The 16,150-nt window shown below is 38.5% G+C and overlaps 3 protein-coding genes across 5 annotated transcripts; 2 read left to right on the top strand and 1 right to left on the bottom strand.

Annotated features, from left to right (window-relative positions):
- Positions 1–1,052: 1,052 nt before the first annotated feature.
- Positions 1,053–6,928, top strand: CRR7 (chlororespiratory reduction 7). 2 transcript variants are annotated; one of them, XM_089149028.1, is made up of 3 exons: positions 1,053–1,255; positions 2,394–2,527; positions 6,480–6,928. In XM_089149028.1, the coding sequence occupies exons 1-3, from the start codon at positions 1,204–1,206 to the stop codon at positions 6,750–6,752; spliced, it is 459 nt and encodes a 152-aa protein (XP_089005154.1). In that variant the 5' UTR covers positions 1,053–1,203; the 3' UTR covers positions 6,753–6,928. The 2 variants fall into 2 exon arrangements, with proteins under 2 accessions (XP_089005154.1, XP_089005153.1); XM_089149027.1 differs by having other exon boundaries at positions 6,477–6,928.
- Positions 6,929–7,572: 644 nt separating this feature from the next.
- Positions 7,573–8,430, bottom strand: LOC149020814 (uncharacterized). Of its 2 annotated transcripts, none has more exons than XR_016172251.1 (3): positions 8,207–8,430; positions 8,010–8,115; positions 7,573–7,858 (listed from the first exon to the last, which is right to left on the bottom strand). XR_016172251.1 is itself a non-coding variant. In XM_089149029.1 (3 exons), the coding sequence occupies exons 1-3, from the start codon at positions 8,422–8,424 to the stop codon at positions 7,828–7,830; spliced, it is 360 nt and encodes a 119-aa protein (XP_089005155.1). In that variant the 5' UTR covers positions 8,425–8,430; the 3' UTR covers positions 7,573–7,827. The 2 variants fall into 2 exon arrangements, 1 of the variants encoding a protein (XP_089005155.1); XM_089149029.1 differs by having other exon boundaries at positions 7,573–7,863.
- Positions 8,431–11,865: 3,435 nt separating this feature from the next.
- On the top strand, positions 11,866–16,129 carry LOC149020813 (serine carboxypeptidase-like 25). The gene is made up of 8 exons (XM_089149021.1): positions 11,866–12,250; positions 13,122–13,325; positions 14,292–14,467; positions 14,779–15,063; positions 15,234–15,364; positions 15,468–15,563; positions 15,674–15,779; positions 15,859–16,129. Exons 1-8 carry the CDS (start codon positions 11,965–11,967, stop codon positions 16,000–16,002), a joined length of 1,428 nt encoding a protein of 475 aa, XP_089005147.1. The 5' UTR covers positions 11,866–11,964; the 3' UTR covers positions 16,003–16,129.
- The last annotated feature ends 21 nt before the right edge of the window (positions 16,130–16,150 follow it).

Raw genomic sequence — 16,150 nt, 5'->3', positions numbered from 1 at the left:
TTCACATATGAATCTAGATCGTCTCCCTCAACAGTTGTTGACTACGAATTATAGGGGGTCCACAAGGTTAGGGTGATGAAATTTATTTTATTTATTTTTTAATTTTTTACTTGTGGACTGCACATAATTTGTAGTTGTAATGCTGTTGAGGAAGCACATAGTGCTACACTGCTACCCGCTAAGGAAGATGATTTACACTCTCCACATATGATATTAATGAAATATTTTAGATCAACAGTGGGCCCGAAATATGTGGTTGAGAAAGTCTAACAATGGGAGTAGTGATTTTGGACTCCAACGTCCTAAGGGAATAAGATGGATAAGGAAAAGAAAACGAAAAACATTCGTGAAAGAATAAAAATCATGTACAAGATGTAATAATAAGGAAAAAGAGTGGTTGTAGACAGGTAGTGGACTACGAAAATGAGTTGAGTGTAGGTTTTTTCATTTAGGCTGTGTTTGTTTGCAAAGGTGGGGTGGGAAAAAAGGGATGGGAAAAAAAAACATGTGGGTCCCACATGTAGTGGGGTGAGGGAGAAGAAAAGGAAAGGAAAGGGTTTTGTGGAAAAGTGATCAGGTGGGTCCCACTTTTTTACTTTTCCCAACTTTCCCATAAAATCCCACCAAATATGTGGGGTTTTAAAATAGCATGGGGTGGGAAAGTTGAACTGCCACATCAGCAGACAAGGTTCCTTGATTCAAGGAACCTTGTTTCCCACTTTCCCACCCCAAGCAACCAAACACTCTACCATTTTAGGATTTAAAGGAAAAGTAAGAAATTTACACATTTTTCAAGAATTTTCCCACCCCACCTTTATTCCAGCAAACAAACGCAGCCTTAAGGATACTTTTGTCATGTTGGAAAATTTAATTAGCTTGGATCCAAACACACCCTTAAAGTCGAGGATATTATTAGTATTGGGTCCTGGCACCGGTGGTTCTGTTCCGAACCATAGGGTCTCCAGGGGTAGTTTCGTAATCTCGAATACGAAGAAGAGGAATAGTTTTTGTTTTTTTGGTAAGAAGAAGAGGAATAGTTGAATACAGGATAACAGAACGGTTCATGTTCCAGTGTCACTTGTCCAGCCCTACATCAAGATTAGCTTGTTTTTGGTTGATAATGCGTTCTACTGGGATTCTTGCTCTGCTTTGGTTATGATTTTTCCGCATTAAATTTGTGAAATTGCTGAAGCTGCAAAGGCTATGACTTCGACGATGGAACTTATCCTCAGCAGTGTGCTTCACAGCTTTGGTGGTAATTTTATAATTGTGAATGTTCTGTTCTGTTATCGGGTTGATATTTTTCGTAACTATATACCTAATAAATGACATTTTTTCCCGTAGAGCATCGGTTTCTTGTTTTTTAAGTCTTGATTTCTGATGTTTCGTTAATTATTAAGACTTATTTTTGTTGAATCCTCAGTGGAAATCTACTGAAGCTAGAAAATGAATTGGGTTTATGGTAGACTATTTATAGGGAGACAGAGATTTATTAAACGCACCATCGGTTAGGTTACTTTTAGGAGTTTCTGCCAAAGTTTTTTTGTAGTCCATGAATTGAAGGCGTAGTCCTGCAAGATATTTAAGTTTCGCGGATTTAAAACCAACCATTTGACATTGATAATTGAGGTCGATTTTAAATATGAATCAAAGAATGCTATAGAACGAGGGTGGAAACGTCCAGAGACAAAGATTGCGTCAAAGAATGCTATAGAATAAGGGTTGATACGTCCAGAGACAAAGATTGCATTAACTTCTTAGCCCCTTATACTCAGTTGGAACTGGAATTGAAAGGAAGAAGTTTCTTCCCAGGGATTGTAGAGTTTAAAATTCGCCCATGCTCCTTTCTCCAGTTTTTTGTTTGATGCTTCTTAAGCTGAGTTGATAATTTGGGTCACTAACCATGGAAGCCATCATTTCCTTGTGGGTCAGCCAATGCCAACAAAAAATTAGCCTTGTCCCAATTAAGTCAGTTTGGCTACATGGATCCTTGTTAGTTATTCTGTGTTAGTTGGGGTTCGATAACTCACTCGCACAACTTTATATTATGACAATATATTTTGTGCCTCTCTCTAGTTGTTAGTTGTTACACATCGGAACTATTTAATCAGAATTACAATGCTTATTTTTTTATCTGGCATTTTCCTTGTGCTCATAATCTTGCTAAACAACTTGATTAGCTAAGATAAATGACAAGTTGTTAAGCTCATCCACAATTCTATTGGGTTCACATTGTTATAAAGATCTTCATTTTTCTTTGTCAATCTGGATCAGCATATACCTTATATTCTAATTCAGTTCATAGTTTTATCAGAAAATTTATCCTTTTTTGTATTTATTTTGTATTTCCTGATTTTCTCACTAGAAGCAATGTCTTATTGCTTTCTTTTTAGGTAAACAATTATGTCAACACTTTGCTCAGATGCCATTTTCTTGGTCAAAGCCTGTTGCTCTTTCCGGTTTTATGGGTTGTTTGGCTCATTCCAATTCCACATTGCTGACAGTGCGGACACAAAAGAAGAATATGGTAACTTTAGATAGTTCTCATGCTCTTTGTAGAGCTTCTGACCTTGCATCATTTTGCTTATTCACATTTGTTCAGTATAATGTGTGTTTTTTGTTGGGTTCAAATAATGTGGTGCTTATTCTTAACGAATCTTGACTTGGCTGTGAGACCTAGTGCTACTTTTTGATAATTGAGGTTGTCTAGCAAACTGGTGCATTTATAATAACCAATCACAACCTTAAATACAATTGGAAGGAGTTCAAACATTTTTGATCACCATTGTGAAATTCCAAAAGCCACTTTATTTTAAACTTAAGGTTGCAGGTGCAAAACACTAGATTTCTGCAACGTCCCTTGGACAATTTCTATTCCCTCCAATCAAGTAGAAGCACTGCTGTCAATACCCTTCTTCATGTCAAGATTGATTGATTAAGGCACCTCTTTCACGACCCCAGTTTTCAAAGGCTTGGTGCGGCCCACATTACGGACATTCAACTAGGGCACATGACAGTTCCTCTCTTTATCAACCTGTTTATAACCACTAAAACAAAAAATGCTAAACTAAACATTTCCATGGACGAAAACAGACAACCTATTTGATAGTTTGACTTATAAACATATGTATACGGTCCAAAATCCTGTTATGTCTACATTTGAGCTTTCAACAGTATGTAGTTAAGTACATATAGTCTCAAAGGAATATATACATCCACAGTCCAGTTAAACAAACATCAATTGCAACAAAAAGACAAAGAGTTTCCATCTTCTATTTTAAATGCATTGTTAGGTGGCAGCACCCTTGCCCTTGTCATATATGTGAGGATTTGTCAACATTTACAATAGTGAGTTTTGCAGCTAGTAAGCAATATAGACAATCATGTAAGCAATTTAGGAAATTCATCATGCATCCATTAACACATCAAAGTCATATAGCATTATGTATTTTAATTTTCCTTTCATTTATTTTCATCTTTGTTATTTGACATTATAGTCTTGAGCCTAAGCAAATCCAGAGGATGCACATTTCTCTTCACCACCGAAGTGGCTTCTATTTCTTCACCTCTGGAGTGGCTTCTATCTTTTCACCACTAGAGTGGCTTCTATCCATTCACCACCAAAGTGGCTTCTATCCATTCACCACCGAAGTCGCTTCTCGGCACAAGGCCTTGTACACTTCATGGATTGCCATTGGCACAGACTAAATCTTTCCACTTTTCAATCTTGCTTCATGCCCTCCCATTTGGGTACATTAAGTACCAGGACTTACAGAAGCCATTACATTTTATTTATTTCTTTATATTCAATTTCAGTATTGCATTATTATACCTTGTCCATTTCAGTGTACCTTTTGCATTTCAATTATCACTTAGCCTTATCTGAATAAGACGTAATACAATTCATACAATCCCATCATTTAAATAAGAAAACATGCATGATCCTGAATTTAACTAGCATAAGCATAATTTAAAATTTATGATTAACAGTTCAAGAATATTATCAGCATTCAAATTCAAGTAGTTCAATCAAGTCATTAAGCTGTCATCCGATCCCATGCATTTCAATTCCATTCATAAAGCAATATATCATGCATTTCCATAAATTGTATAAGTGAATGAATAAAATAAATTTTATATAAAATATATCATGCATTTCGGTCGAAGGAAGAACGGAAGGATGTTTTTGGGTGCGTTTTCTCGGAAGCCGGACAAGGCAACTGCTCTGAAGAAGTTGAGATCTCATGTAACGATCTTTGGAGTGCGGGTGGCTTTTGTTCGAGTCACTCCTTACATTCTTCATTACCTTTGCGAAGAAAAGGAGGATTTGAAGCTCGAGCTATAATGCTCATCTCCATGTGATCATTCAAGGTAAGGTAGGGCGAAAAATAAATCTGAAACAATCTGGAAGTCGCTGTTTTATTCTAATTTGTTCGCTACAGTGTCTGTTTAGATTAGAAAATCATGGGGTTATATAGGTACCTCCCCTGCATTCAAATACATTTACATATCTATCTGAATAGCTTCGGTGGTGAATGGATAGAAGCCACTCCGGTGGTGAAGAGAAATGTGCATCCTCTGGATTTGCTTAGGCTCAAGACTATAATGCTAGATAACAGAGATGAAAATAAATGAAAGGAAAATTGAAATGCATAATGCTATATGATTTTGATGTGTTAATGGATGCATGATGAATTGCCTAACTTGCTTACATGGTTGTCTATATTGCTTACTGGGCTGCAAAGCTCACTATTGTAAATGTTGATAGGTCCTCACATATATGACAAGGGCAAGGGTGCTGCCACCTGGCAATGCATTTAAAATAGAAGATGGAAACTCTTTGTCTTTTTGTTGCAACTGATGTTTGTTTAACTGGACTGTAGATGTATATATTCCTTTAAGACTGTATGTACTTCTAACTAGATACTGTTGAAAGCTCAAATGTAAACATAACAAGATTTTGGACTGTATACATATGTTTATAAGTCAAACTGTCAAATAGGTTGTCTGTTTTTGTTCTTGGAAATGTTTAGTTTAGCATTTATTGTTTTAGTGGTTATAAACAGGTTGATAAAGAGATGAACTGTCACGTGCCCTAGTTGAATGTCCGTAATGTGGGCCCCACCAAGCTTGTGAAAACTAGGGTCATGACAGAGGTGGACCACAAGTCGCACTCCCCCATTGCCCTCTTGAAAATTGACATCCACAAGGACTTTTAAGTCTCTTCGATGTCAGTTGGGTTAAAGCTTGCATCTCCACCTCCTTCGTCTCTGCTATCACTAATGGTTCCCCTGCCAGTTTCTTAAAGTGGGAACCTGTTAGGGTTGCCTTCTCTCTCAGTTCCTATTTTCTGTTCCTTTTGAAGTTTTCTCTATAATCATCCAATTCAATACTAACCAACACCTCATCTCCCTCTCCCTAAATGTAAATCCCTCAATGTGACCTACCTTGCGTTTACAAATGACGTGATTATTTTCTCTAAGACCTCCCACTCCTCTATCTCCATCTTCAGTCACCCTCTAGTCGTTGCATATATCTCCAAAAAATTCATCTTTTCTTGGCAAGTGCCTTGAACCATGTTAAGGTTTCCTTCTTGCACCTTATGGGTGTTTGTCTCCCTTCGTTCTCTCCCTATGATTTGTCTAGGTCTTCCTCTCATCCCAGATAGGCTTACCAGCCGCCACTACACTCCAATGCTCAATCTTATTCGTAAATGTCTCTAGCTTTGGAAGGGCTATCCAAATCAAATCGGCTCTTCTGTCATGCCACCTCTACTGATGTGGAATTTTCTCTCTCCCTAAAGCCACCATTAGATCCATTGAGGCCCTCCTCTAGAGGGGCAAAGAGACTTCCCACTTCCTTCGTCCCATTAGTTGGCCTGTGGTTTGCCTTCCCAAATCTGAAGATGGTCTCGGTATCCGTAGAATCTGGGACTACAATAATGCTTGTTTAATGAAGCTCATTTGGCCCTGCTTATGCTCTTATTGCTTTGCTTGAGATTGGTTGTGGTTGTTAAGATCTTTCTCTGGCTCTTCCATTTGTGACACTTCTAGTCAATTGGTATTTGGTGTTGTAGTCTCATTTATGGTGGGAGCACAACCTTAGGAGATGGACCTCCAAGTCTAGATTCGATTTGGAAAGCCATCTCCTTTGATGTTTCCTCCTAACTACAGTTGCTTCCCATTCCCATATTTTGGACATCCTGAGGTACAGGAACATTGGTGTGACCTCCTCCATCTAGCAGATTGCAGGCCGCCCCACCCTCCCATTCTCTTCTCTCTCCCCCACTTTGCACATTCTTCTCCTTTTTCTCCCCTTTGGGGTTTTCTAATATATGTGCTCCAAAAAAAAAGAAAAAGGATTATCAGTCAACATGACATGCAAATGCCACTTATAAACACTGCATTTTCATCATCCATCCCAAATACATATTCAGCTGATGCCAGCATACTTTTTCATTGACTGGAATATGTTAGCAGATTTGTGCTGCAAGGAGGAGAAGAGCCTATTCACAGACAGATACTTATGTTCTGATGGAACCTGGGAAGAGTGAGGAGTTTGTTTCAGAAGAAGAGTTGAAAGCCAGGTTAAAAGGTTGGCTTGAAAATTGGCCTGGCAATGCTTTGCCTCCTGACCTTGCAAGATTTAGAAGTATTGATGATGCTGTTACTCACCTTGTAAAGTCTGTCTGTGAACTTGATATTGATGGTGAACTCGGTTCAGTGCAGTGGTATGAAGTTAGGTTGGAGTGAGAAAAATACTATTTGATAAAGCCTGTCCCATTTTGTGTAATCTGTGGTCAGTAGTAAGATTGATTGTAAATGCCTTATTATCTGCCTATGTTGTCGGTTCCCAAAATGCAGTCTATCTTCGAATCTTTAATTAACGTAACTGCTCAATTCAGATAAATGTTTTATATTTTACAGCACATGGAAGGGTGTGAATATGTATGATACAAGTATGCTACAAGTATGCAGCCAGTTCTTGAAGTGCAGAGTCTTTGCTTGCAAAGAATTGTGTGTAGTGCCTATAAAATGTGTGAGGAGTCAGAATATATGCTGGATTCAGTCCAGGGGAAAGTGTGTTTTTTTAAGTATTCACCTGAATAAGGTGCACGAAATTTAGGAAATTCCTTATAATCATTGTTCCCCAGTTGGATCAAAGATTCAAAGGTTTGTACAACTTGGTGCCGTAGTACACATGTTACCTTCCACATATTACACTGAAAATTAATTGCTGAGATTGAGGTCAGATGATGATAATTATTGAGCTTGACTGGTTCCTCTTTTTTATTTGTCTCCTTGAATAAACCATTGATCCATTTTACAGTATAGTTGAATGATACAGTAGGTCAATGTGTGAACACCATTCAGGTTTGACACACCACCCACTGTTTTCTGTGGGCCACTGCATAGCCATATATACCTAGAGAAGAACTTTTTTTTTTGGGGGGGGGGGGGGGTGGTTTGTTCTTGAGTGATTTACCTTTTTGGTGATCCATGTCCATTCTGGTGTGAAAACTGAAAAAGTATCCTACAAGAGGATCTGAAAATCAAATTATAAATTGTAGGACTGTATATTTATAGTCTTTGCCTGAAGAATACAGTCTAGTTTGAGCAACATGATGTGAAATTTGGTAACTATAGGAGTCTAACAAATTATGTCACACATCAATACTGCTTTTCATGATCTAATCTTTTGCAACTTTGTCAGATCATGATCATTGAAAGCAAGCTTCTCAACAACACTGATACTTGGAATACATGCTTCAAGAAGTAGAACAGCTACTGAATTTCATGGATGACAGATTAATCCATATTATTCTGCTTATTGATGATGGGAATACTCAGATTTGAGGCTGTCCTGCATCAAAAAGCTGCTGCAATGAGAAAACAGGATATCACAAATTGAAAAACAGTATTCTCAAGTTATTTGATTGAGAATCAACTGTAGGGACCCTTAGACCCTAAAATAAGCTGAGATCATGTGTTCATTCAAGAAGCTTTTACCTTTAGAGGATTTTTAGCCGGTGGTAAGTGTCCTACTGTTTTCCTGCTTCTGGCTAGGAGGTCCTTGGAAACAGGGGACATCATAAAATCAGTTGGGCTCTTGTATCTGCAAGTGATAAGTTAAGTATAGAAACAAAGAAGCACAAAAATCCATTATTTTCATGAATACATCAATTTGTATAGAATGACCTGAGCACCTTTCTTGATACTTCAATGCTTCAGGGATCTTAATGAGCTCTGGCGTAAGCTTGTGCTTTCTGCTGCTGGAATTTTGGGTTCTCTTATCCCTTATAGATGCATGATGTGGCAGTGGAGCTCTGTGAGCGGAATTACAGTTTTGAGATTGGTCGTCAAGCTCGTCCTTTAAAGGCGTTTCAATCTCTTTCTCCATTGGAAACCTACAAAAATCAGCCATTGATGATTGAAACTGGACTTTCTTGAGGTTTGCCCCTCATGTTCTACATTTTAAAGATGAAGCGTCTTCCAAATTTTTGCGCTTTGGTGCCTGAGGGAAAACGTAATCTCTGGTCAAGAGTCAACCTGCCAAATTGGAATTTCCAAAGTTGAATATATCTATTATTATTATAATTATAATTATATTAAATCAACTTGGTGAGTTTCTAAAGTCTTACCCTTATTAAACGTTTGGGTTCATGGATCCTTAACTTAAAAAATTAGTTCTATTTCGGCATTCATGGATTTTTTTTTTTTTTTTTTTTTTGCGAATGCAAAGTCGGTAGAGATCCATGCTTCTCAGTGGAGAGGTCATGGGTTCGACCATTGCAAATAACATCTCCCCCGAGGATGTAATCAAGGTGCGCGCAAGCTGACCGGAATGAACGTCAGCTTTAAAAAAAAGAAAACATTCATGATCCTTTGGTTTTGGTTGAAAACTAAAACTTTGTGGAGAAATTAGTTTTTTATAACATTAATATAATAATAATTTTAGGGCCCAACCGGGTTCGAACATGAGCTATGGACCCAAATGCAAAATTCTTGGTCATATATATATAACCAACAAAAAAAAGGGGTTGGGATTTGATTAGTAGCATAAGAAACTGTATCCGGATCATCTCCCCATGGCTTCCTGAACACAAAAACTAGTGGGTCCCACTGGTGCAAAAGTTTTATTTTTTTTGTATTTGTTTTTTTCCCAAAAAGTGTTTTTCACAAGTGGCCCCACGGGTTTTTGTGGTCAGGAAGTGTTGGGGTCGCAGATCCAGACTCAAAGAAACTTGAGAGATGCAACTTAAAGAAACTTGAGAGATTGCTTCGTCATTTGCAAGTTGATCTTCTAAATTGTTTCCCTATGAGAGAAACACCATTAATCAAAAGGCCTAGCATCATTTTAAGATGCTTGAGCAAGTCTTTGATGTCCCAGTTATCTCTTTTAACAAATTGTGAGATTCCAAGTGTTGAAGCCCAAACTAGCTCTTTCTTATGACGGTGGCTTCTGCTAGCAATTCTAGTTGATGACCAAACCCTTCATAGAAACAAAGAAGCATTTTCCCTTGACTGTCTCTAAGAACTCCATGCCTGGAACACACAACATTTCTGATTGAAGAGAGTTTCTCCAAGCTTTCTTTATTATGGAGACAGTAATGCTTGCTCAAGGACAGAAACATGGAAAAAGTTTTACAGGTCAGAGTTCATCATTTCTGCAGTTCTATACAGAACCCATGGCATCTTGTGAGCTTAAAAGTTTAATCTTCCTTCTGTTAAAGCTGCTATAGGGTGCAAGGCTCTTTCAGTGTTTCTCAGATTAAAAGCAAAGGAACTTTTCTCACAAAAAGAGAAGAGAAAAGCAAATTAAAAGACCTTTTATTACTGTCTGAGTAGCATATACCTGTCCTTGACCAATCACAATCCAAATGAGTTCCTTATTCTAAAGTAGAAATCATTTCCCTTTACATTTCACACACTAACACCCATACATGTTTACCAAAAAACAAAACCCATACATGAGAGTAGACAATTTTGTGTTGTATACGTGTGGACATGTTTGTGTTTTTAGGTTAGGTAAGGGGAAGAGAAGATACGAATCAGAACCCAAGATCTCTCGATGGCAATAGGACTGTAAACACCACAATTGCTATCAAGTGCGTGTGCAAACTACATCTTTGTTTCTTATCTGTTATCGATTATTTATGTGCTATAATCCTTCCTCACAAGCATGATGACCAGTGAAAGCAGAAAGAAGATTCATACGAAAGATATCTTGGCAAATGTATTTTAAATCATTTTCCCATCTTACACATTTGTTGTAAGTAAATAGCCATGGGATCTGAATATATCATTTCATGGGCCACCACACATATATCAGATGATATAATCTCTTTCTTTTTTAGCATATATGGTGGGGGAAACAATCTCACTCAAGCATCTGATCACCTGCACAGGAATAAGACTATCAGGAAATGAGAGCTGAAATATAAGATAATGAACGCCCAGGTAGCTAGACATCACGAGTTACCACTCAGTAGAAAGGCTGAAGTGGGCGTGGTGGTGCGTGGCGATCCGTGCAGGAGATGCATGGCCAAATGGGTATGGGTAGCTAGGAGCCTTTACTTTGTAAGCAATGCGTGACATACAAGATAGAAGAAAATAAAAATTGGTAACTTTGAGATACAAAAGAAGATTGATCTCTTTCCGTTTGAATGATGAGTCAAAAACTGATTACCACATTAAATGAAGCACATCAAGTTTTCAAAGCTGTTGCAGGTTTTCTATATGGGCTTTTTGACTCATTAATGGTGATGAGAAGCGGTCAGACCTACCCCCTGTTGCATCACTTACCTTGAACACTCTGGTATATAGTCTGTCCACTGCTAGCTATAAATGCTACAATTACTCTTCTCCTACAGTTCTAGCTAGTGATACAACTAGGTTCAGTAAATAATATTAGTGTCTACCATATACAAAAACAGGACAGTGATAATGGTTGATATGAAGGAGGACCACTACTTCATTTTGGATAAACTTCACATATCGTGTATGGTTGTAAACCAACAAATGAGGAAAAAGAAGAAAGCCCAGCATTTGGTAACTCTTTTCTGCTGCTCAAGAGTTGGTGGGCTAGTAATATTGATCTTCTCAGAATAAGTCATGATTCATATTGATTATGTCTCTTTACTTTGAGGAGGGTCTCTTTCATTTTCAGTTTTTTCTTCTTATTTCCTCTCTTTTCTTTCAGAGGAAAGGTTTTTTGCTACTTGCAGATTATATAATTGAGGAGAAGCAAAGTGAGGGAACTGGGGAAGAGTCATTAGAGGGAAATAAGGGAAGCAAAATGGAATTATGGCCATCATAACCATTGGCTCACGGTGTATGTTATTTAAGGAAGAAATCAATGGCATCCCCTTCTTCCCTCTGGGCCTCTTCCTCGCGTGCACGTAAAGGGTCTTTAAAGAAAGACTGAAACTGAAGAAGAATCCCTTATTCCCATATGGAGTACTGACAAACATTTCACCTAACCACTTTTAACAATTCATTATCACAAGATTATCCAAATACAAAACACAGACAAGACTAAACCAAAAGAGAGAGAGAGGGAGAGAGAGGGAGAGAGAGTAGAGTAGAGTAGTTAAGGAAAGTTAGTCACTAGTCAAAGCTCGGAGCACATAAATACAAGAGGAATTAATGGAGGATTGAAGGACTGAAACAAGGGCGTGAGAGTCCATGTGACCCATTCCACTAATAAAAAAATGAGAAAGAAAATTCTATCTATCATTTAAAAATTGAAATTTCCAAAAGGCCTCTCTCTTCTCTCTCTCTCTCTCTCTCTCTCTCTCTCTCTCTCTTCCTCAGTCTCTCTTTACATGCTATTTATTTCATCGAAAATAGAGCATTTTGCAGAAGACAGACGGCTACTACTAGTTATAGTTCAACTGGACTGGGTGGTGTATGCCCCCATCTCACTGCTTCATCTTCTTCTACTCGGAGTGTTGGACTCACCATGGCCATGGCCATGGCTGTGGTGAAGAGAGAAGTGCTACTTGTGTTCATGGTCTGTACATACCTTCTTCTATCAGTGGCTGCAAGTCATAAAGTAGCACAAAAAGAAGCAGCAGAAGCAGAAGCTGACCGAATAACTAGACTTCCAGGGCAGCCCAAAGTCTCATTTCTGCAGTACTCTGGCTATGTCACTGTGAATGAAGTTGCTGGCAGAGCTCTCTTCTATTGGCTCACTGAGGCTGTTCTTCACCCTGAATCCAAACCTTTGGTCATTTGGCTCAATGGAGGTCAGTTCTCTCTCTCTCTCTCTCTCTCTCTGTGTCTGAGTGTTAGCGGGTGTGTAGGAGATACAGGAGGAGGAGGGGGTCCTAGAGTTTTGAATATTTTGATGTGGGTTTTCACTTCATCTAATAAGTGCCTGGAGAGTGAACAAGAAAAATAAAATGGGAACGTCACATGCAGTACAGGCAGGAACATGATTAACAAGAACAAACATATATAAAATTATTTTTTAGTGATTCTGTTTTTGTTGTCCTCATGTCAACCTTTTGATCTTCTTCAACTTTCCCTTCTGTGTCAGTCTACTCCTTTGTTCCAGAAAGGTTCAAAAGCGTACTGGGTTTTGGGATTATTTTACTTCCAAGTTGCCAAAATCATTACATACAGAGAACATAACGACAAACATTAGAAGCAATACAATAATAAGGGAGAGAGAGAGAGAGAGAGAGATAGAGGGATAGAGGGAGGTATATATGTAGCCTCCTTGTTTCCTAATCTTAATTTCTGTAAATTCTTTTATTTTTTTTTTCATTATTGGGTATTTGATATCTTCCAGGTTGGTAAACTAGACTCACACCCATCAACCCTTCTCTCTCTCTAGCTCTTCTGAAGTTAGAGAGAGCAACTACAAGACTTGAATGCAATGAAAGCAACCTAGGATAGATCTCATTTACTGCAATTTAATATGAGTTGCAGCCTTATCAGTGTTCGGATAATTTCAGTGAGGTGGGGTCCCATCTTTCTGTATGCAAGCTTGTAAATTTTTTTTTTACCCTTCTAATGGATAATCAATATTGATTTTCTGGGTTTTTATTGTTGATTCAATGATTATTAGTTTGAAAAATGTGAATTTTGGTGGCAAACACCCTCTATCTACAGGGCCTGGCTGCTCTTCAATTGCGTATGGAGCTTCAGAGGAGATAGGTCCATTCAGACTCAACAAGACTGGCTCAAGTATGTACCTCAATAAGTTCTCATGGAACACCATAGCCAACCTTCTGTTCCTTGAAACTCCGGCCGGCGTCGGCTTCTCTTACACCAACAAATCATCTGATCTCTTTGACACAGGCGATCTGCGTACTGGTATATATATGTCAAAAATCAATTCACCCAGATATTGTTTTTGCTCGAAATGTTTGTGTTTCTCTTGGATGCTTCTGCATATTCTCAATGATCTTTTAGTTGGACGGCTAATTTGATGATTAAAAGTCCCACAAATATGAACCCCAAGAAAGTAGAGAATGGACCCAACAAATGAACCATGCGTAGGGTATATCGATTGTGGAAATCACTGTTTATATCTTCAGTTCTAGTGGTACTAGTGGTGATGATGGTGATGGTGATGGCTATGTGGGGGTGGTGGTGGTGGAGGTGGTGGTGGGGAGAACTAATCATGTCCTGTCTGAAGTTCTTGACTTTGTGGGGGGTGAAAGCATCGAGTTTGGACCATCTCCCAGTCAGGGAAGAGGTATGTTGTGCTCCCCTCTTGGCATCGTGATCACACAATAAAGGTGGGGCTCATGTGAGACCCACCCACCTCTGATTAATTTTATCAGTACTTAGAGATGGGCCTCACTCTCATTGGGTGGTAGAGAAGCTTGGAGGGGAACAAATACCTCTACTTTGACGGGAGATCAGTTCACCAACTTGGGCTGTCCAGTTTATGGACCTCTCCTGGATGAGCTACAATGTGCAACCTAGAGATCTCAGATCAAAATGGCTCTTGGTTCTTGGTCTAACAAATTGTCTACCCTACCTTGAATTCTCATTCTTTTGCTGTGAAATCAGAAAATTATAATCAAAGCCTAGTTTAAACATCATTGTTATTTGGTAATTAACCTAGATCAACATCATCATTACTATCAATTCTTAGGCATGTTCAAATTGGCCCAACTAATGAAGTGGTTTTGATGACTTTGTTGGTTTTGTTCTACCTTTATTATTTCTATAATGTTCTAAGCTTTATCTCCTAAATAAAGAGCCGTTTAGGTAACTCATTTGTTACTGTACTAGTGTATGATGATGATCTAGTTGATGAATGTGATTCAGCAAGGGACTCACTGGATTTCATTATCCGATGGTTGGACCGGTTTCCACGATACAAACAGCGAGAGATTTATTTGACCGGAGAGAGCTATGCTGGGCATTATGTCCCTCAATTGGCCAAAGCGATTATGACATATAATTCAAGGACCAAATATCCTATCAATCTTAAAGGGATAATGGTAATCTTTCTACCTTCCTTCTTTCCACTTGAGATGTTACATTATGACATCAGTCCATTGCAACTGTGAGTGCCTGTTTTTCGGGTCAGGCCTTGTTCAGCACGAGTTGGTGCTTGAGAAGTTTGAATCTGACCACCCTCAGAGCCTGCCTGTTTAGGCGGAGAAGAAGAAGACTGTTTGGGTTTAGTCCAAGCTACCCAGGATTGTTTGTAGTAGCTTAAGCTTTGGAGTTGGACGCCCAAGTGGTATGTTACTATTTATTGGGTTATCTTACTTGATCTTAACAGAAGATCTACTATATTGCCTTGTAGGTTGGCAATGCAGTTACAGACAGCTACTATGATGGACTTGGAACAGTGGCCTACTGGTGGAGCCATGCCATGATCTCTGATGAAACATATAGACAGTTGCTCAACAAATGTGATTTTCGTCAAGAAAAGGAATCAAATGAGTGTGAATCAACATATTCATATGCCATGGATAAGGAGTTTGGAAACATTGATCAATACAACATATATGCACCTCCATGTAACAATTCAGATGGTAGTACTGGTGCTACCCGCAGGGTCATGCATTTGCCTCATCAACATCATCGGGTATTATACAAAATACTTGTAAACAAAAAACTAAAGTCATTAAATACTGATCATCCATGATACTGGTTTTTTTACCTAAATTCTTCATTTTATTTTCTTTGGTAGAAGCTCTGTCTGAATTCATTGGCATCTTTGACATTCTTTGCTTCTTGACATTTTTTCAATGTCAGATTTTCAGGCAGATTTCAGGATATGATCCTTGTACAGAAAAATATGCCGAGATTTATTACAACAGGGCAGACGTGCAGAAAGCCCTCCATGCTAATACAACTAAAATCCCTTATAAATGGACTGCTTGCAGGTAACCACTAACCCTTTGTTACCCATTCTGAATGCAATTTTCATGCACTATTCTAATCCATTAGCAAGTGATTTAATTCTAATAAGTTCCCCTTTATTTGCAGTGAGATTCTAAATCGAAATTGGAATGACACAGCAATATCAATTCTGCCAATCTACAAGGAGATGATTGCTGGTGGTTTGAGAATTTGGGTGTACAGGTTGCTATCTACTGCATTTGCAGTTTCCAAAATTCTGAATATTTCCTACTTGATCAGTCTTTGTTCTGTACTAATTAATCTTTTCCTATAAAACTGCACATTAATTACAGTGGTGACGTCGACTCTGTGGTGCCAGTTACTGCAACCAGGTTCTCCCTTGCTCAGCTTAAGTTGAGAATCAAAATTCCATGGTATCCATGGTACGTGAAGAAACAGGTATGAAAAATGACTGTAATGCCTTTTCTTTTATGCTAACTGCTTATCTAAGAGAATTCCTGGTTATGCTATTTTGAAGGTGGGAGGTTGGACTGAAATATATGAAGGTCTAACCTTTGCAACAGTGAGGGGTGCAGGTCATGAAGTGCCACTTTTCAAACCCAGAGCAGCACTTCTACTCTTCAAATCATTTTTAAGTGGAATGCCTTTACCAAAATCATAGCAAACCCTATTTGGGAGCAAACCATGTTCTTCATATTTCGAATTCCAGACCCAAAAAAGAAAAAAAATTGTAAGTTACCTGGAAAGAAAAAAAGAAGAAAAGATAAGCAAAGAGAGAGAGAGAGAGAGACAGGGGGGGGGGGGGGGGG

Source organism: Hakea prostrata, chromosome 3 (genome assembly GCF_041222555.1).
Source record: "Hakea prostrata isolate BN-2017 chromosome 3, UWA_Hpros_2, whole genome shotgun sequence".
NCBI lineage: Eukaryota > Viridiplantae > Streptophyta > Magnoliopsida > Proteales > Proteaceae > Hakea > Hakea prostrata.
The sequence above is the reverse complement of the archived record's forward strand: the minus strand, read 5'-3'. Positions and strand labels throughout refer to the sequence as shown.